The following is a 20,958-nucleotide window of genomic DNA, read 5'->3' as shown; positions in this document are numbered from 1 at the left end:
GCTGGGGGGGGGGGCACCGTCCCGAATGTGCCCCCGTCCCCCCAGGGATCAGCCTCAGTCCCCTGTGGCCATCAACTTCGGGGGCTTTTGGAGGGGGGTGGAATGGGACTGTCCCCCGCCCCATGTTGCACACCCACCCCCTCCGCACACCTTGCTTACCCCCCCCACATCTCACTCACCCCCCCAAGGCCGGGCCCCCCCCGGGAATTCAAAAATAAAGAGCTCTCTCTATGTACAGGGACAGCGAAGCCCAACGCACAACAGCCACCAGCGACAGCGAAACGCCACAAGCACAGCGGGGGGGACACAGCGACCCCCGCCACCCCCCACCCCCCCAGGCAGAGATGGGCGGGGGGGGGGTCAGATCGCGGAGGTGCCCCCCAGCCCCCCCTGCCTGTGGCCGAGCGGCCGGGTTGGTTTTTGGGTGTGTTTGGTTGGGGTTTGGTATTTTTTGCCTTTTTTTTGTTATCGTTGTTTTGGCTTTTTTTTTGTGTGTGGTTTTTTTTTGTTGTTGTTTTCTGCAAACACAGGCACTGGAAGGGGGGGGGATGGAGCAATTTTGAGGTGGGGGGGGACAGGCATGCGGACGCGCGTGCTTCGGCCTCTCCATCGCCGTCTCCATCGCGCTGCAATGACAGCTCTGCCGCGACACCGGGGAGGGGGGGAATGAGCCAAAATTGGGGCTCCCCGACCCCACCGACCCCCGGAGCCCCCCCTCACCTTCACTGCAGCGGGGCCACGGGGGCCCCCGAGCCGTGGAAGTGGACGTTCTGCCACTTGCCGTCGCGGCGGTGCCAGACGCGCGTCTCCTCGGACTGGCTGGTGCGCGGGCGGCCCTGGGCGTCCAGGTACTGGGTGAGGCGGATGTAGGCGATGCAGGCGGCCTCCTCCCCGATGACGTGGACGTGCGGGTTCAGGATGGTCGTGTGGATCGGCTTGTTGTTCTTGGAGAGCACTGCGGGGCGGCGGGGGTCAGCGGGCAGGGGACGGGCAGGGATGGTGGCAGGACGGGGGGATGGATGGTCAAGCGGGTACCGGGGTGAGATGCAGGGAGGGACGCAGGGAGGGGGGTGGGATGGACGGGCAGGGTGGGTGGGCAGGGAGTGGGCAGGGGACGGGCAGAGGCGGTGTCAGGATGGGGGGATGGAGGGTCGAGTGGGTACCAGGATGGGGAGGGTGGGAGGGATGCAGGGAGGGAGGAGGATGGACGGGCAGGTGTGATGTGCAGGCAAGACGGGTGGGAAGAGCGAGACACAGGCAGGGAGATGGGGATGGGCGGGCAGGGCAGGCAGCAGACAGGATGGATGGACGGACAAGCAGGCAGACAGGAGGGATGGGCAGGGGCGGAATAGGCAGGCGGGGGGATGCAGGGAGGGAGGGGTGGATGGATAAGCAGAAGAGAAGCAGCTGGGGACAGGCAGAGCAGCAGCAGAGGGTGGGCAGGGGACAGGCAGGGGCTGGGCAAGACAGGCAGAGGCACAGCAGGGCATGGGTGGGCAGGAAAAGGGCAGGTGGGGGGACAGGGCAGGCAAACAGGCAGGGACGGGATGGGCTGGCAGGCGACCAGGCAGACAGGTAGGACAGGGGGACAGGCAGGACGGGGGAGTGGACAGCGAAACAGGCAGGCAGGGTGGGCAGGAGATGGGTAAGGGGGACAGGCAGGGGACAGTGGTGGTGACAGGCAGAGATAGGATGGATGGGGATGGGCTGGACAGGCAGGACCAGCACTCACAGTTCTCAAAGTAGAAGCGGTGAAAGTCCATCCCCTCCACCAGGTTCCCCAGGGCCTCGGGCTCGAAGGACGTGAGTCCCGGGTCGCAGATCTTCCTGCAGGGGGCGGGTGAGCGGCGGCCACGCCCCACTCGACCACGCCCCGCTCGGCCACGCCCCCGGCCCCGCCCCGCTCGGCCCCGCCCACCCGGCCCCGGCCACGCCCCCCCCCGCCACGCCCCCCCGCCACGCCCCACTCACGCGTAGGCCTCGAAGTCGCCGTTGTTGACGGCCTCGATCAGCTGCTCCGTGATCTTGATGATCTCCTGCTTGCGGGCTGGGGGGACAGTGTCACCGCCCTGTCACCTCCCGTCACCGCCCTGTCCCTGCGCTGGGGCCCCTGGGCGGGGGGAGGGGGACGGACAGATGCCAAGGAGGGGGTGGGATATTTGGGACATGGGGACGTGGAGAAGGGACACGCAGGGACAGACACAGGGACCGTGGGGACAGTCACAGTGTCCCCGCAGCTCTGCCACACTGGTAGCAGTGTCCCCATGGCCCAGTGCCCTCCCAGTGCTGCCCAGTGCCACCCCAGTGCCATCCCAGTATGTCCCAGTGCATCCCAGTGTTACCCCTGCACGTCCCAGTATAGCCCAGTGCCACTCCAGTGCATCCTAATACATCCAGTTCCACACCAGTGCATCCCAGTGCCATCCTAGCGCCATCCCAGCACCCTCCCAGTGCATCCCAGCTCCATCCCAGTATACCCCAGCACCCTCCCGGTACATCCCAGCTACATCCCAGTGCATCCCAGCTCCATCCCAGCAGCCTCCCGCTGCAGCCCAGTGCCATTCCAGTGCATCTCAGCTCCATTCTAGTGCCATCCCAGCTCCAAACCAGTGCATCCCAGTGCCATCCCAGCTCCATCCCAGTGCCATTCCAGTGCATCTCAGCTCCATTCTAGTGCCATCCCAGCTCCAAACCAGTGCATCCCAGTGCCATCCCAGCTCTATCCCAGTGCAGCCCAGTGCCATTCCCGTGCATCTCAGCTCCATCCTAGTGCCATCCCAGCTCCAAACCAGTGCATCCCAGTGCATCCCAGCTCCATCCCAGTACATCCCAGGTCCCTTTCAGTGCATCCCGGCTCCATCCCAGTGCATTCCAGTGCCATCCCAGCTCTATCCCAGTGCATCCCAGTACATCCCAGCTCCCTCCCAGTGCATCCCAGCTCCATCCCAGTGCATCCCAGTGCCAGCCCCCCCGTGGCCCCGTCACCTTTGGTGTCCTCGTCCTCGATGGTGGTGTTGGTGCTGTCGGACGACTCCTGCCAGCGGGACAGCGCCGGGGGGGGGGACACAAACAGAGTGGGTCAGAATCGGGCCTGGGGGGCGGGGGGGCCAGGGGGATGAGCCCTGGGGGGGCTCAGCAGGATTCTTTGTGGGGGGCAGACACCCCCCCACTGTCACCGCGTCCCGTGCACGCTCGTCCTCGCCAGCACGTCAGCCCCCCCGCCCCGCGCCATGGCTGATGCTGGGGAGAGGATGGAGGCGGAAAGGGGGGGGGGGCCTGAATGACCCCGGGGGGGGCCCCGAATGACCCCCGGGGGGGGAACCACGACCGCGGCGAGAGGGGAAGAGAGAAGCAGCGGTACCTTGGTGCCGTCCGCGGGGTTATGAATTACGGTAGTTTGAGGCTCCTATGGGAGAAAGACAGCGGGGGGGGGCGGGGGGGGAAGCGAGAGCCCGGGGGGGTCACACAACGGATTTGGGGGGGGACGACGGAGCGAGCGACACGCGGACGGGGGCGAAGAGAGACCCAGACCGGGTGTGGGGGGGCACAGGGAGGGAGAGAAGCAGAGAGTCGTTAGTGCAGCGCCAGGTTAATGGTTTAATTAACAGAGAGACGAGGGGGGAGTCGGGGAGACGCAGCGGGGACCCCGGGACGGCCAGGAGGAGCCGGGCGGGTCATGGGGGCAGCACCGTGCCCAGTTCTGTACTGGTCATACTGGTCCAGTATCCCTGTGCCTGGATCCGTACTAGCTGGTACTGGTCAGGCATCCCTGTGCTTGGATCTGTACTGGTTGTACTGGTCAAGCATCCTTGTATCCCGTACTGGCTGTACTGGTCATACTGGTCCAGCATCCCCATGCCCGGATCCGCACTGGCTGTACTGGTCATACTGGTCCAGCATCCCCATGCCTGGATCCACACTGGCTGTACTGGTCATACTGGTCCAGCATCCCCATGCCCGGATCCGCACTGGCTGTACTGGTCATACTGGTCCAGCATCCCCATGCCCGGATCCGCACTGGCTGTACTGGTCATACTGGTCCAGCATCCCCATGCCTGGATCCGCACTGGCTGTACTGGTCATACTGGTCCAGCATCCCCATGCCTGGATCCACACGGGCTGTAGTGGTTGGGCATCCCTGTGCCTGGATCTGTACTGGTTGTACTGGCCGTACTGGACATGAGGCCCCATGCCCGGATCCGCAGTGGCTGTACTGGTCATACTGGTCCAGCATCCCCATGCCTGTATCCTGAACTGGTTGTACTGGTCAGGTCCCCCCATCCTGCGCCCCCGTGCCCGGCAGTGCCCCCTGCCTGTCACGTACCTCATGTCAGTGTCACCAGCAGCGTCCACATTGTCACCCCGTGCTCACCCACCTCGCTGTCCCCATGGCGGGGACATCCCCATGGTCACATCCTGCACCCACCTCATTGTCCCCATGGGGGGACATCCCCATGGTCACATCCTGCACCCACCTCATTGTCCCCATGGGGGGACATCCCCATGGTCACATCCTGCACCCACCTCATGTTCCCCATGGTGGGGGTGTCCCCATGGTCACATCCTGCACCCACCTCATTGTCCCCATGGCGGGGACATCCCCATGGTCACATCCTGCACCCACCTCATTGTCCCCATGGCGGGGACATCCCCATGGTCACATCCTGCACCCACCTCGCTGTCCCCAAGGTGGGGGTGTCCCCATGGTCACATCCTGCACCCACCTCATTGTCCCCATGGTGGGGACATCCCCATGGTCACATCCTGCACCCACCTCATTGTCCCCATGGCGGGGACATCCCCATGGTCACATCCTGCACCCACCTCATTGTCCCCATTGCGGGGACATCCCCATGGTCACATCCTGCACCCACCTCGCTGTCCCCAAGGTGGGCGTGTCCCCATGGTCACATCCTGCACCCACCTCATTGTCCCCATGGCGGGGACATCCCCATGGTCACATCCTGCACCCACCTCGCTGTCCCCAAGGTGGGGGTGTCCCCATGGTCACATCCTGCACCCACCTCATTGTCCCCATGGTGGGGACATCCCCATGGTCACATCCTGCACCCACCTCATTGTCCCCATGGCGGGGACATCCCCATGGTCACATCCTGCACCCACCTCATTGTCCCCATTGCGGGGACATCCCCATGGTCACATCCTGCACCCACCTCGCTGTCCCCAAGGTGGGCGTGTCCCCATGGTCACATCCTGCACCCACCTCATTGTCCCCATGGCAGGGACGTCCCCATGGTCACATCCTGCACCCACCTCATTGTCCCCATGGCAGGGACGTCCCCATGGTTGTGTCCTGCACGCACCTCGCTGGTCACATCACCAGAGCCCCCGTGCATGTCTCCTGCACCCACCTTGTCCTCGGCGGGGGGGACACCCCCATTCCCGTGTCCTTCACCCCCCCATCCCTGTCCCTGTGACACCCCCCCGATCCCCAGTGACACCAGGGGCTGTGGGACAGACAGACAGACGAGGCGGGGGGGGCGCATGGCGATGGATGGGATGTGCTGGTGGGATGGATCTGGACGCGGGGGGGGACCCGGGTGGGGCACCTACCAGCGCGGTGGGCGGGAGCGTCCCCTTGGGGCTGGTGACACCGGCGCTGCCTTTGGTGCTGTTGGTCTGAGGCTGTGGGGGGGACAAAAGGGGGGGGCTCAGTGACGTGGGGGGGGTGTGACACCCCCCAAATTCCACCCCCCGCCACGGCCCCTCACCTTCACACCATCTGCCTTCTTGTTCAATAAGCTCTTAGCTGCTGCGGGGGGGGAGAGAGCGTCAGTCACCATCCCCTCCCTTGGGGACAAGGGACACGTGTGTGTGTGTCCCCACCCTGACCCCCCCCCGACCCCCCACCCTGATGTCCCTCTGGGTGCCAGCAGCACCCGGCACCCCGGTGTTGGGGGGGGACACACCCTGGGAAGGGGGTGTCCCCATCCTGGGGGTGTCCCCATCCTAGGGGGGTCCCCATCCTGGGGGTGTCCCCATCCTAGGGGGGTGTCCCCATCCTGGGGGGGTGTCCCCAAGCTGGGAGGGGGGATCCCCATCCTAGGGGGGTGTCCTCCACCTTACGGGGGTGTCCCCAACCTGAGGGGGACACACATGAGCTGGGGGGGGTCCCCATCCTGGTGGCCCCCGCGGGGGGGGCCAGGGCTGGCTTACCTTGGAGAAATGCAGAGAGGAAAGCGAGAGAGAGAGGAGGGGGCGAGAGAGAAACAGGGAGAAAAAGGAGGAAAAAGGGAAAAACATAAAGAAAAACAAACATAAAAAAGGTGAGTTGAGTCTTGGGGGGGGGGCGGCCCCTGTGCCCGCCCCGTGTCAGCCTGGAGGGGGCCGAGGACGGGGGGTGGTGAGCATCTGCCCCTCCTATCGTCACCTCTGGTGTGGGGGGTCAGGGACATGGAGGGGACAAGTGGCCGGGGGGGGCTGTGTCACCTCGAGCATCCTCGTCACTCCTCTGGGCTTGGGGACCCCCCGTCGGCATCACGGGTTGCGGGGGGGCTGTGTGGTGACAAGTTGGGTGGCACAGAGCAGCACCCAGTGTTGGGGGGACAGGGGACACCCCCATGTCCCCCCCCCCGCCAGACCCATGTCCCCACGGGGTCCCTGGCAGAGTGTCCCCAAGGGTCCCGGTCCCTCCTCCGAAAGCAGGCGGGCGCTGGGGGGGGTTTAAACCAGAGCCGAATTGGGGGGGGTCGGGGGGTTGCTCCCCGGTTGGGGGGGGGCAGCTGTACCCCCGGGGGGGGACACGGTTTAAAACCCGCCGAGTGTTTCGCGGCACCACGAACACCGGCTGCAGCGAGCAGAAGCCATGCGGGGGGGACACCGGGGGGGACCCGGGGGGGGACATGGGACATGCGGCCAATTTGTCCCCCCCACCATGCACTGGTGTCCCCCTCTGTGTGCGTGGGGGGGGAATTGCCGTGGGGTGGCAGCAGTGGGGGGGGTGGGCACCCGAAAATGATTCCACATCCCCCCCCGCAGCTCCACGTTGCGGGGGTCCCGTGGGGGTGTCACCATGGTGTGTGTGTGTCCCCCCCAGGGACAAACACCCAGGCAGCCCCATGGGGATTGGGGGGCACCCTAAAATTATTATTATTATTATCATCCCCCCCTCAGCCAGGTCCTCATTGCTGACCCAGGTGAGGGTCCCCTGGGGGTGTCACCATGGTGTGTGTGTCCCCCCCCCAGGGACAAACACCCAGGCAGCCCCATGGGATTGGGGGGCACCCTAAAATTATTATTATCCCCCCCCGGCCAGTTCGTCATTGCTGACCCAGGCAGGGGGGTCCCTGGAGGTGTCACCATGGTGTGTCCCCCCACCCGGGGACAAGCACCCAAACAGCCCCACAGGGGTGGGGGGGACAAGTGCAAAAGGGGCAACCTGGGGGGGGTGACAGCAGAGTGGGGACAGTGACATCTCATGGGGAGGGGGGAGAAGTTGCAGGGGGACAATGCTGGGGGGCGGGGGACAACGTGGGGGGGTTCATGCGTTGTGGGGCGTGCCATGCCGGGGGGGCCATGCGTGCGCTGCCATTTCCGAGGAGGGGACCCCGCAACCCGTCGGGGTGAGGAAGAGGATGGTGAGGACGGGCGGGGTGAAGGATCTGGGTTTGGGGGGGGACACACAGAAACCAAGCGGGGCCAAGGAGGGGGGGCCCGGGGGGGTCTACCTTGTTCCACCAGCCCCAGGGGGGCCCCGGCGGCGGCCGCCGAGATGGTCGGAGGCGCGGTGGTCTGCCGGCCCACTGCGGGCAGGGCCGGAGGAGAGAGCAGAGAGAGGGAGCGGAGCTCCTGTTAGCTGGGGGGCGCGGGGGGGCAGGGCTGCAGCCAGGACCCCGCTTTCCCACTGCCCCCCAAAATGCACTCTCGGGGCGCCCGGCGCTGCGGGCTCAGGGCTGCGCCTGTCCAGCCTGCGGGCGGTGCTGCCGTGCTGTGTCCCCCCCCCACAATGTGTCACCCCCCCGCCTCGCCAGACATTGGAGTTGGGGGGGACACACACACACGGGGACCGGGCACTACCTGCTGCTGCGTGCGTGGGGCGGGGGGGGCCGGATCCTGCGCCCCCCCCTTGGCTAAAACGCCCCCGTCCTCGCCGACAGGGAAAAAATGGGGGGGGGAGGGGGTTTAAAGTTGGGGGGGGGGAGAAAGAGAGAAAGACAGCGACAGAGAGAGGGGAGGGGACAGCGGCCTCGGCGGGGGCTGCGGGTGGGGGGGCTGTGGGCCCCCCCCGTGCCCCCCCGGCCAGCGGGGCCCCCCCCTTACCTGAGAAGTTCCTGGTGGCCAACATGGTGGTGAGGATGGCGCCCTGCAAGGGGGGGCAGGATCAGGCCCTGGGGGGGGCGAGGGGGAGGCAGGATGGGGGGGCAGGATGGCGGCGGGGGGGCAGGATTTGGGGCAGGATGGGGTCTGGTACATGGGGATGGGGAGGGGGGGCAGGAGAGGGGCGGGCAGGATCGAGTCTGGTACCCAGTGGGGGGTGCTGTCCCGGGGGGGGCACACCAGGCAGGGTGGGGGCCACCCCCCCTTAATCCCCCCCCCTCACCTTGAGCTTCCTCCGGGCGTTGAACTTTTTCAGACACTCGACCGTCTCCTGCCTGTGCATCATGGAGGCCACGGTGGAGCGTTGCTGGGGGGGGACAGGGGGGTCAGCGGTGGCCACCGGGCCATGGGGACACCCCGAGGGGACACTGGCCGGGGGGGGCATGGTACTTACGCAGACCCACGGGTGCTTGAGGGCTTCGTGGGCTGTGATGCGCTTGGCGGGGTTGATGGTCAGCATCTGGTTGATGAGGTTTTTCGCTTCGGGGGTCACTGTGTCCCACTCGGGCGAAGGGAACTGTGTTGGGGGGGGACACACACACGGGGGGGGTGACACGTCCCCATGTGTCCCCAACCAACTACTGGAGACACAGCCCAATACCAAACCCCAGGCTCCACCTGGTGGTGATTAGCCAGAGTGGCCCTCAGTAGGTTCCAGAGTGAACAGGGCAGCTGGCTGCAGCGTGGGGGGGTGACATCTGGGGAGGGGGCAGCCCCACAGTGCCTGTGTCGCTCCACCTCCCCACGTGTCCCCAGCCAGCAGAGACGTGGCCCAATGCTGTCCTGCCTGAGTGGCCCTCAGTAGGTTCCAGAGTTAACGGGCCGGGTACTCACGTCGTAGGCACCAGCCTTGATCTGTTGGTAGAGTTTGTGCTGGTCCTCGTCCCAGAAGGGCGGGTACCCAACCAGCAGGATGTACAGGATGACGCCTGGCGAGGGACAGTGGGGTCAGCGCCGGGGGGGACATGGGGACCCACGGCCTCCCTGGGGCTCCCCCAGCCCAGGGACAGCGGGGGGGCCCCAAGGTGTGTCCGAGGTGTCCCCAGGATGGCCGGTCCCCGTGTCATGGGGACAGAGTGGGACCAGGATGAAGGGGACAAGAGCAGGATGGGGACAGGGTGGGACCAGCATGGGACTGGGGTGGGGATCAGGGAACTGGGATGGAGCCGGACAGGGATCAGCAGGGATCAGGGAGGGATCAAGCAGGGACGGGGCAGGGAGCAGGCAGGGATCGGCAGGAATCGGGCAGGGATCCAGTAGGGATTGGCAAGGATCTGGTAGAGATTGGGCAGGGATCAGACAGGGATCAGGCAGGAATGAAGCAGGGATCAGCAGTGATCAGACAGGGATCAGGCAGGATGGGCAGGGATTGGGACGGGAGTGAGCAGGGATCAGGAAGGGGTCAGCGGGAATCAGTGGGAATCTGGTAGGGACCCTGTAGGGATCAGGCAAGGATTGGAAGGGATCGGGCAGGGATCAGCAGGGATCAGCAGGAATCAGGAGAGATCTCTTACCGCAGGCCCAGATGTCCACGGGTTTCCCATAGGCCTCTTTGCGCAGAACCTCGGGGGAGAGGTACCCGGGTGTCCCCGCGAAGCCTGGACAGAGACGGGTGAGACCGCGCGGGGACGGGGACGGGGACACGGCGGGGACGGGGCGGGATGCGGTGGGCAGGGGGACACAGATGTGGCAGGAGGAGACACAGCGAGGACACCAGGCAGGGATGTGGTGGGTGTGGGACAGGGACACAGTGGGTGTGGGACAGGGACAGGACGCGGTGGGCAGGGGACAGGGACGCAGGGGATGGGGACGCAGGGGACAGGGACGCAGGGGATGGGGATGCAGGGGATAGGGACGCAGGGGACGGGGACGCAGGGGACAGGGGACAGGGATGCAGGGGACGGGGACGCAGGGATGCAGGGGACGGGGATGCAGGGGATGGGGACGCAGGGGATGGGGACGCAGGGGACGGGGACGCAGGGGACAGGGGACAGGGATGCAGGGGACGGGGACGGGGATGCAGGGGATGGGGACGCAGGGGATGGGGACGCAGGGGACGGGGATGCAGGAGACAGGGGACAGGGATGCAGGGGACAGGGACACAGGGACACAGGGGACGGGGATGCAGGGGATACGGGACAGGGACGCAGGGGACAGGGACGCAGGGGATGGGGATGCAAGGGATGGGGATGCAGGGGACAGGGGACAGGGATGCAGGGGACAAGGACGCAGGGGGCAGGGATGCAGGGATGCAGGGGATGGGGATGCAGGGGATACGGGACAGGGACGCAGGGGACAGGGATGCAGGGATGCAGGGGATGGGGATGCAGGGGATACGGGACAGGGACGCAGGGGACAGGGATGCAGGGGACGGGGACGCAGGGGACGGGGATGCAGGGGACGTGGGACAGGGATGCAGGGGACAGGGATGCAGGGGACAGGGACGAAAGAGACAGGGATGCCAGGGACGGGGATGCAGGGGATGGGGACGCAGGGGACGGGGACGCAGGGGACGGGGACGCAGCGGACAGGGATACAGGGGACAGGGACGCAGAGGACGGGGACACAGGGGACGGGGTACAGGGACGCAGGAGGCAGGGACACAAGGGACGGGGATGCAAGGGACGGGGATGCAAGGGACGGGGACACAGGGGACAGGGGACAGGAACGCAGGGGACAGGGACGCAGGGGACAGGGATGCAGGGGATGGGGACACAGGGGACAGAAATGCAGGGGACAGGGACACAAGGGACAGGGATGCAGGGGACAGGGACGCAGGGGACAGGGATGCAGGGGACAGGGGACAGAGACGCAGGGGACAGGGACGCAGGGGACAGGGACGCAGGGGACGGGGACGCAGGGGACAGGGACGCAGGAGATGGGGGACAGGGACGCAGGGGACGGGGACGCAGGGGATGGGGGACAGGGACGCAGGGGACGGGGACGCGGTGTCACTCACCGAACCAGGCCTGCTGGTCCCCCTGCACCTCGATGGCCAGCCCGAAGTCCGCCAGCTTCACCGCAGCGCCCTTGCACTTGCTGGCCAGGAGCAGGTTCTCGGGCTGGGGGGGGCAGGAGGGGACGGGGGGACAGGGACAGCGGGGGGGCAGGGACAGGGGTGAGGACGCAGCGAGGACGGGGTGGGACAGAAGGGGCTTTGCAGCCGCTCGTAGCAGCCGCCATGGAGCGGGCCCTGCCCGTCTGCCGGCCCCACTGCCCCCCAGCTCATCCCCCCCCCAGCACGTCCCTGCCCCCACATCCCCCTGGCTCATCGCCCCCCCAGTGCACCCCAACACAGGGGGGGTCACAGGGAACATCTCGGGGGGGTCACAGTGAACACCCCACTTGGCACAGGACGGGGTTGTGACTGGGGTGGGGGGGTCACACACACTCCCAGAAAGGGGAGGGGGCAGCTGGGGACCCCCCCAGTGCCAGGGGGAGCTCAGTGACCCCCCCATGAGGCCCAGGGCCTTGGGGACCCACCAAAGCAGGGTCACTCCCCTCAAAGCTGTGGGAACCCCAAGACATGGGGGGGGACCCCATTGAGGGGACGGACAGAGGGATGCGGGGGGGGACACACTCACCTTGAGGTCCCTGTGCACGACCCCCATTTGGTGACAGTGCAGCACGGCCTCCAGGATCTGCTGGATGCAGTGGCTGCAAATGGCGGGGGGGGGGTCAGGGGCACGCTGCCCCCCCCCAAATATCCCACACCTGCCTGGGGACACCCCCCCCAAACCACCCCCTGTGCCCTGGGGGAGACCCTTCACAAGCATCTCGTATTGGGGGGGGGTTAACTCAGCACACCCCCCCCACTGTGTCCCTGCCTGGGGGGGTCACCCTTGGTGGGGGTCACCCCTGGGTGTGGAGCCAGGGGGGTCACCCTAATGATGCTGCTGTGCCCCCCACACCCCACCATGGGGACCCCCCCGGCCCTGCTGCCGCCCGGACGCCGGGGTCCCCCAGACAGGACTGACGGGGTGGGGGGGGGGAGGACGGGGGGGTGCGGGAACGGCAGATGGAGACGAGACAAGAAAGAAAGAAGGAAGGAGCGGGGGGATGAGAGGCTGAAATGGGGGTGAAGTGGGGGGGCCCCTGCCCGGCTGGGGGTGCTGGGGCGTGAGGGGGGGGCGAGCCTCCCTGCAAGGGGGGAAGGGGCAAAAAAAGGGATGGGGGGGGGCAGAAAAAGGAGGGAGGAGGGAGCCCCACAGCGGGGTCCCGGGAAGCGGGATGCTCCGGCGGGTGGGAGCAGCGCGGGGGGGGGACGCCATGGCCCCCCCCGGCCCCCCCCCGGTTATACTGACCTGCGGCTCCCTCTGCACAGGGGCAAAGTGATGGGTGGGAGAAACGCGTGCGCATAGCTCATGGACACAGTGACTGCAAAACAAAACGGGGGGCCGGGAACGGGGGGCGGGGGCGGGAGGGGGGGGCGGCATGGGGGGAGGGGAGAGAGGATGGGGGACGGGGGGGGCAGGGCGGGGGGCAGGGGGTGGGAAGGGGGGAGCAGGATGGGGGCGAAGGGGTGGGGGGGGCGGGATGGGGATAAGGGGGGGCAAAGAGGGATAAGGGGGGGCAGAATGGGGACAAAGTGGGGGGGGCAGGATGAGTGTAATGGGGGGCAGGACGGGGAGCAGGGGGTGGGAAAGGGGGAGTCAGGATGTGGGGCAAGGAGGGATAAGGGGGGGCAGGATGGGGATAAAGGGGTGGGGGGGCAGGGCGGTGGGAATGGGATGGGAGTGGGGGGGCAGGATGGGGAGTAGGAGGGTGGGGGGATACAGGGGTGGGGGGCAGGTTTGGGGGGGCAGGAGGTAAAACACAGGGAAGGGGTTTGCCGGGGCGGGGGGGGGCAGCGAGCGGAGGGGACAGCGGTGGGACAGACGGACACACAGCCGGACACACGGACACGCACAGAGCCCGAGCGACGCGTGATGGGAGACGGGGCGGGGGGGACACGGGATGGGGGGAAGACGGAGGTGGGGGCGGGAGATGGGGGGGGACGGGGACAGGAGATGGGGGGGAACGAGAGAGGGGGAGAAACAATGTTGTGACAGCCCAGAGACCACGGGGACGGGGACACGGCGGCACACAGGGCGGGGGGGCCCCTCGCCACCTGCCCCCCCGGCACATGTGACGAGAGCGCCAGGCCTCGGCGGGGGGAGCGGGGGGACCCCATTGAGCACCCGGCAGCAGGATGGGGCTGGCGGGGGGGTGATTTGGGGGACACCCCCCCCACCCACTGGGTGCCCCCCTGCCTGCCTTGCGGGAGCTGCCCCATCCCTACGGCCCCTGGGGGGGGGGGCAGCGGGGGACGGGGGTTTGGGGGTGTCCCGGGGGGGTTTTGGGGGGCGCGGGGGCTCACCTGGCGTCGGCTTCGCTGTAGTACTCCCGCGCCACGATGTCCTCGAAGAGCTCGCCCCCGGTCACCCTGCAACGCAGCGGCCACCGCGTCACCCTGGGGGGACGGGACACCCGCCCCGGGACACCCTGACCCCCCCGGGACCCCAACCCAGCCGCACTCACAGGTCAAAGACGAGGTAATGGAACCCCTCCTCTGAGATGCTGTCGTGGAGCCGCACTGCGGGGACAGGACGGGGACAGAACAGGGACAGGACGGGGACAGGACGGGGACAGGACGGGGACAGGATGGGGACAGGCTCAGCCTTGGCCCCAGGAGCCCACGGCCCCTGAGCAGCCCCCACGGGTGACACACGCGTGTCGGTGCCACTCGCAGCCCTCACACCTGCACCTGGCACGTCCCGGGGGGGCAGGACCCAGAGTGTCCCCGGGCGGGGGGGACGCCCAGCAGGACCCCAAGGATGGGACCCCAAATGTCCCCGGGGTGACACCCAGCGTGTCCCTGGGGAGAGAACACCCAGCAGGACCCCAAGGGCGGGACACCCCCACGGTGGCACCCAGCGTGTCCCCAGGGTGACAGCCAGCAGGACCCCAGGGGTGTGACCCCCCATGTGTCAGGTGGCCCCCGGCGCGTCCCCGCGGTGCCGCGTCCCCGGTGCCGCTCACCGATGTTCGAGTGCTTCAGCAGCCGGCAGATCCGCGCCTCCCGCTCCAGCTTCTGGTGGTCTGGGGACACAGGGTCAGGTGGGGCACCCCGGTGTCCCCCCGCCACGCCCCGGCCCCACACACCCCAAAACAGGTCACCTGGCCCGTCCCCAGCCCCATCCCTATTACTGTGTCTGTCCCTGTCCCCATCCCTGTTCCTGTCACCCTCCTGTGTCCCCATCCTTGTTCCTGTCACTCTTCTGTGGTGTCCCCATCCCTGTTCCTGTCACCCTCCTGTGTCCCCATCCCTGTTCCTGTCACCCTTCTGTGTCCCCATCCTTGTTTCTGTCACCCTTCTGTGGTGTCCCCATCCCTGTTCCTGTCACCCTCCTGTGTCCCCATCCCTGTTCCTGTCACCCTTCTGTGGTGTCCCCATCCCTGTTCCTGTCACCCTCCTGTGTCCCCATCCCTGTTCCTGTCACCCTTCTGTGGTGTCCCCATCCCTGTTCCTGTCACCCTCCTGTGTCCCCACCCGGGCTGAGGGTCCCGCTGTGCTGGGGGTGGGTGCGGGTGTGCACGCGTGTGCGGGTGTGCAGGGCTGTGCGTTTGGAGCTGTGCACGCGTGTGCGGCTGTACAGCTGTGCGTGCTGGGGGGTGTGTGAGCGTGTGCGGCTGTACCTGCGGTTGTGCACACGTGTGTGCGGGCGCGGCTGGATGTGGGGTGGGCCGTGGAACCTGCGCCTGTCCTTGCGCACGTGTGTGCAAGTGTGTGGCTGTACCTGCGTGCAGCTGTATCCATGTGCACCTGTACATATGTACACATGCGTACCCACGTGTGCGGCTGTACATCCATATGCTGTACCTGTGTGTGCGTGGCCACACCTGTGTGTGCGGCTGTACCTGTGTGTGCGGGTGTATGTGAGTGCGGCTGTACCTGTGTGTGCGGCTGTACCTGTGTTTGCCGCTAAGTGTGCAGCTGTACCTCCATGTGTGGTTGTACCTGCGTGTGTACTGGGGCGTGCAGCTGTACCACGTGCATGGCTGTACCTGTGTGTGCCGCTGTCCCCATGTGTGGCTGTACCTGAGTGTGGTTGTATGTGTGTACCTGTTATTGCCACTGTATGAGTGTGCGGCTCTACCTGCATGCAGTCGTACCCATGTGCGGCTGTACCTGAGCGTGGCTGTACCCGTGTGCGGCTGTACCTGAGTGGGGCTGTACCCGTGTGTGGCTGTACCTGAGTGTGGCTGTACCCGTGTGCGGCTGTACCTGGTGTGGCTGTACCTGTGTGCGGCTGTACCTGGTGTGGCTGTACCCGTGTGCAGCTGTACCTGGTGTGGCTGTACCTGTGTGCGGCTGTACCTGGTGTGGCTGTACCCGTGTGCGGCTGTACCTGAGCGTGGTTGTACCCGTGTGCGGCTGTACCTGAGTGGGGCTGTACCCGTGTGCGGCTGTACCTGAGCGTGGCTGTACCCGTGTGCGGCTGTACCCGTGCACAGGCTGTGCCCAGCCCCACTGTGCCACAGGCGGCTGTGGGGGGTGGCTGGGCAGGGATGGACACACGGACAGGGTGCGCACCCGCTCACAGCCCCCGCACACACATGCGTGTGTACACACGTGTGCGCCCGTGGTCACACACATTCATGAACACCCCGCTGCTCACGTGTGCGCACACACCCCCCCCCCGTACACATCACATACCTGCGCGCGCACACACGCGGTTACACACACCCTGTGCACATGGTCACACACACAGGCTGTTCACACCTGCACACACCAATCTGTGCGCGCACACACTGTTGCACACATGTGCACAACTGTGCGCACAGTGTCACACCCCTGTGCACACACCGTCACACACACGCTGCTCACACCTGCACACACTCATGCACATGTGCACACACAGCTACACAAACACGCCCCCTGCGCACACAGTTACGCACACAGCTCACACCTGCGCGCACACACACCTGCACACACTCATACTGTTACACACGCACATGCAGCTCACACCTGCACACACACCCCTGTGCACACACACCCCTGTGCACACACACTGTTACACACTTACACACACACTGTTACACACACACTGTTACACACACACTCGGTTACACACACACAGTTACACACACACTCATGGTTACACACACACTCAGTTACACACTGATGGTTACACACATTCACGGCTACACACACTCATGGTTACACACACACTCTGTTACACACACACTCTGTTACACACGCGGTTACACCCACACTGTTACACACACACAGTTACGCACACACTGTTACACACACACGGTTACACGGACAGTTACACACGCACGGTTACACAGACATAGTTATACACACACGGTTACACACGCACACAGTTACACGCACACGGTTACACACGCACATCGTTACACACACACTGTTACACACACACGGTTACATGCACACGGTTACACACGCACATGGTTACACACACAGTTACACACGCACACAGTTACACACATGGTTACACACATGGTTACACACACACACTGTTACACATGCACACAGTTACACACACACAGTTACACACACGGTTACACACGCACACAGTTACACACGCACACAGTTACACACACATGGTTACACACATGGTTACACACACATGGTTACACACATGGTTACACACACATGGTTACACACGCACACGGTTACACACACACGGTTACACACGCACACAGTTACACACACAGGGTTACACACATGGTTACACACACACTGTTACACACACATGGTTACACATGCACACAGTTACACACACACGGTTACACACGCACACTGTTACACACACACTGTTACACACGCACACACGGTTACACACACTGTCACACACACACGGTTACACACACTGTTACACACACACAGTTACACACACGGTCACACACACACACGGTCACACACACGGTTACACACACTGTTACACACACTTACACACACTGTTACACACACACGGTCACACACACAGTCACACACACACGGTTACACACACATGGTTACACGCACACTGTTACACACACGGTCACACACACACTGTTACACGCACACTGTTACACACACGATCACACACACACGGTCACACACACGGTCACACACACACTGTTACACACACGGTCACACACACACGGTTACACGCACACTGTTACACACACGGTTACACACACACGGTCACACACACGGTCACACACACACGGTTACACGCACACGCGGCTGCTGACACACGTGTCCCCGGGGGCCACCGCGGGTCTGTTCTGCCCCAAGGGGCCGCCCGGGGTTGGGGGGAACATCAGGAACATCGCACGGGGCAGCGGGGGGGACACGACAGACCCCCCCCCGGCTGCCACCACGGGTGTCACGGGTGTCATGGGTGCCCCTGTCCCCGGGGCCACCCCCCCGGGGGTGCTGGGGGGCTCCTACCTCTGGCCGAGAGCTTTTTGGTGTTGATGATCTTGGCCGCGTACTCATGGCCGGTGCAGAGCTTGACGCAGCGCCGGACCACCGAGAAAGCGCCCCTGGGGGGGACACGGGCTCAGCGCCCCCCCAGCACCCCCCGCCCTGGGCGCCCACCCGTGACTCAGCACCCCCACGGCTGCGCCCGCCGTGACTCAGCGCCGGGGGGTGAACCCCGACACTGGGGGGGCCCCGACGCCGCTCGGCCCCGCCCCGGCCACGGATGGGGGTGCTGGGGGGGGGACAGGCTGGGGGGGTCTCGGTGGGGCGGGGGACGCCGGGCCTGGCATCACGGGGGGTTCGCGGGAAGGATGTGGCACCGGCAGCCCGTTGCCATGGGGACGGCGGGTGGCCCGGATGGCGGCGGTGGCCATGGTGGCGGCGGTGGCGGCTGTGGTCGAGGTGGCGATGGCGACAGTGGCCGCGGGCATGGGGGGCACGGCGAGCCAGCGAGGACAGGGACAGGGATGGGGACAGGACAGCGTGGCCGTGCCCCCCGGGCAGTGCCACCCCCTCGCCCGCAGCCCCTCCGAGTGCCACCACCTCCTGTCCCCCTCCAAGGACCAACGTCCCTGCCCGTCCCCTGCCTGTCCCCTGCCCGCCAGGGTCCCCAGGGGCAGCGGGTGTCCCCACTGCGCTCACCCATGCCTGGGGGGGCCTCGGGTGGGGACACGGCAGCACACCGGCCCCCCCACGCCGAGGATCCCACAGGGGACACGTGGGCCATGGGACAATTGGGGACGCGCTGTCCCCAGACACCGCGCCGGGCCCCCACATCCCGGGACACTGAGACCCCCGCGCGGGCTGGGACATGGGGGGCGCTGCCACCACCGGGTGACAAGGGGGACCCCCCCGGGGCCTGGCACCCCCGTCCTCCCCAGGGACAGGGGGACACGGTGAGTGGCAGCTCCTGTGGGAGGGACGACTGTCGGGGACCCCCTCCCAGCTGTGCCTCAGTTTCCCCACCAGCTGGGGACAGATGTCCCCAGCGATCCCAGTATGGACGAGGGGACACACACGGTGACGGGTGACACGGAGGGATGGGGGCGAGGGGGGAACCTCGTTGCCATGGCAACCGCGACGGGCTGGATTTTGGGGAAGGTGAGGAAATCGCCCCCAATGGCACCACGTCCTCCCCCCCCGGTAACCCCAAAGGGACCATCCCCCCCTGCAAAATGTCCCCCCGCTATGGGGGGGTCTTTGGGGCAAATGAGCCCCCCTCCCTAAACCAAGTGCCTCCTCAGCCCCCCCCAAAACCCTCCTCGGGGGGGTCATGGACATGGGGGGGGTCTGAGAGGACAGAAGGACGTGGGGGGGGCAGGGGGTCCTTAGGGACTGGGGGGGTCCAGAAGGGCTGGTGTCTATAAGGACCAGCATGGGGGGGGGCGAGCGAATTTGGGGAGTTATATAAGGCCCAGAGGGGTCGAACCGGGGCTGGGGTGGGCACGGAGGATGAGGAGGGTCTATAAGGATCAGAGGGGACATATGGGTGGGGGGGTCTGTAGAGATGGGTGGTGTATAGAGATGGGGGGGCAGGCTGGGGAGATTGGGGGATCCATGGGGTGGGGGGGGCGGGGGGGCCTGGAGGATGGGGGGGTCTATAAGGAGCAGGTGCCTATAGAGACCCAAGGACGGGCTGGAGGATGAGGGGGGTCTATAGGAGGGAGGGGGGGGGCTATAAGGACTGGGGGGGTCTATAGGGATGGGTGACGGGGGGATGTGGAGGGACTGGGGGGGCCTGGGCTGAGCGGGGCTTAGAGAAGGATGCGAGGGGGTGTCAGGAAAGATTGGGGGGGGGTCCATCAGGATGGGGGGGTCCCTGGGGAACAAGGGGCCTGCAGGGGCTGGGGGGTCGATGGGGATGGGACCCGAAGGAACTGGGGGACCCGGGGGGGGGGCTGTAAGGCCCGGGGGTCCCCGCGGCCGGGCGGGGGGGGGCAGGTAGCAAAGCGGGGGGGGGGGCAGGGCCAGTACCGGGGGGAGGGCAGAACGGGGGGGGCGGCTGGGCCGGTCCCGGGGGGCGGGGGGGGGGGGGGCCGGTCCTGGGGGGCGGGGGGGGGGGTGATGCGTCACGTCTGCACCGAGCGGCGGCCGGAGCCCCGGGCAGCGCCCCCCGCCCCCCCGCCCCGCTCCGCGGCCGTGCCCGGTGCCCGGTCCCCGGTACCGGCGGCCACTTACTTGCCGATCTCCTCGTAGAGCTGGTACTCGTCGGTGAAGCGGGTGCAGGGCACGGTGGTGGCCATGCTGCCGCCGCGCCGCAATGAGCCGCCCCGGCACCGGCTCCGCTCCGGCTCCGGCTCCGCCTGGCGCGGGGGGGCGGGAGGAGGCGCTGCCGGGGCCGGGGGAGGCACCGGCCGGGGGAGGCACCAGCCCGGGACAGCCCCCGCCGCCCACCGCCCCCCAACCCGCCCCCCGGGACGGGATCCCCCCCCGCTCCCCGACTCCCCCGAGCTGCCCCCGCGCTGGGGACCCCCCACGATCGCCCCCGGATCGCTGGACCCCGCGGGGATCCCCGTGTCCCCAACCCCGGGTGTCCCCAAGGGCCCCACAACCAGACACCCCCCAGGTGGGGGGGACCTACATCCCCCCATATCCCCCGTGTTCCCCCCCCCCCCAATATCCCCATATCCAGCCCCACATCCCCCGCAAAGGACCCCAAAAGTGCCCCCGATCCCCCTTCCCCCCCCGCACAAGACCCCAGTATCCAGACACCCCCTCCAGGACCCCACCTCTGCCTTCTCACCCTCCCCCGAGAACACCCCCTGTCCCCCCCCCAATACGGAGCCCCCCCCAATGTCACCCCAAACAACCCCTAAAGGCTCCAAGCAAAACACCCAGGAGGGGTCTTGGGGGGGCAAAAATCTCCTCCAAGGGCACCTTGAAGCCCCCCAATACCAGAGGCTTGCTGGGGGGGGGGGGGCAGGTTTTATTTGGGGGGGGGCACACGCACGAGGCTGCCCTGAAGGCCACCAGGGCCTGGCTGGGGGACACCGGGGTCTTTCCCCCCGCCACCGTGGGGACACGTCACCCGTGGGGTGGGGGCTCGTGGGGGGGTGGGTGCCCCCACCCCGGGGTGCGGGTGGGCGGCTGGTGGCTGGCGCTGCCGTTGCCATGGGGACCGTGGGCGGCCGTGGGGGGGC

General features: G+C 66.6%; 1 protein-coding gene across 7 annotated transcripts; it reads right to left on the bottom strand.

Annotated features, from left to right (window-relative positions):
* Window positions 1–197: 197 nt before the first annotated feature.
* CAMK2B (calcium/calmodulin dependent protein kinase II beta) lies at window positions 198–20,117 on the bottom strand. 7 transcript variants are annotated; one of them, XM_065651725.1, is made up of 21 exons: window positions 19,997–20,117; window positions 17,786–17,880; window positions 14,359–14,418; window positions 13,858–13,912; window positions 13,697–13,762; window positions 11,922–11,994; window positions 11,297–11,399; window positions 9,852–9,935; window positions 9,172–9,266; window positions 8,732–8,854; window positions 8,561–8,644; window positions 8,281–8,323; window positions 7,689–7,763; window positions 5,733–5,773; window positions 5,575–5,646; window positions 3,362–3,406; window positions 2,986–3,034; window positions 1,972–2,047; window positions 1,733–1,827; window positions 721–955; window positions 198–640 (listed from the first exon to the last, which is right to left on the bottom strand). In XM_065651725.1, exons 1-20 carry the CDS (start codon window positions 20,059–20,061, stop codon window positions 723–725), a joined length of 1,632 nt encoding a protein of 543 aa, XP_065507797.1. In that variant the 5' UTR covers window positions 20,062–20,117; the 3' UTR covers window positions 198–640; window positions 721–722. The 7 variants fall into 7 exon arrangements, with proteins under 7 accessions (XP_065507797.1, XP_065507798.1, XP_065507799.1 ...); XM_065651726.1 differs by having other exon boundaries at window positions 5,733–5,770; XM_065651727.1 differs by lacking the exon at window positions 3,362–3,406.
* Between the last annotated feature and the right edge of the window lie 841 nt (window positions 20,118–20,958).

This window comes from Caloenas nicobarica, chromosome 25 (assembly GCF_036013445.1).
Source record: "Caloenas nicobarica isolate bCalNic1 chromosome 25, bCalNic1.hap1, whole genome shotgun sequence".
In the NCBI taxonomy this organism is placed as follows: Eukaryota; Metazoa; Chordata; class Aves; order Columbiformes; family Columbidae; genus Caloenas; species Caloenas nicobarica.
The sequence above is the reverse complement of the archived record's forward strand: the minus strand, read 5'-3'. Positions and strand labels throughout refer to the sequence as shown.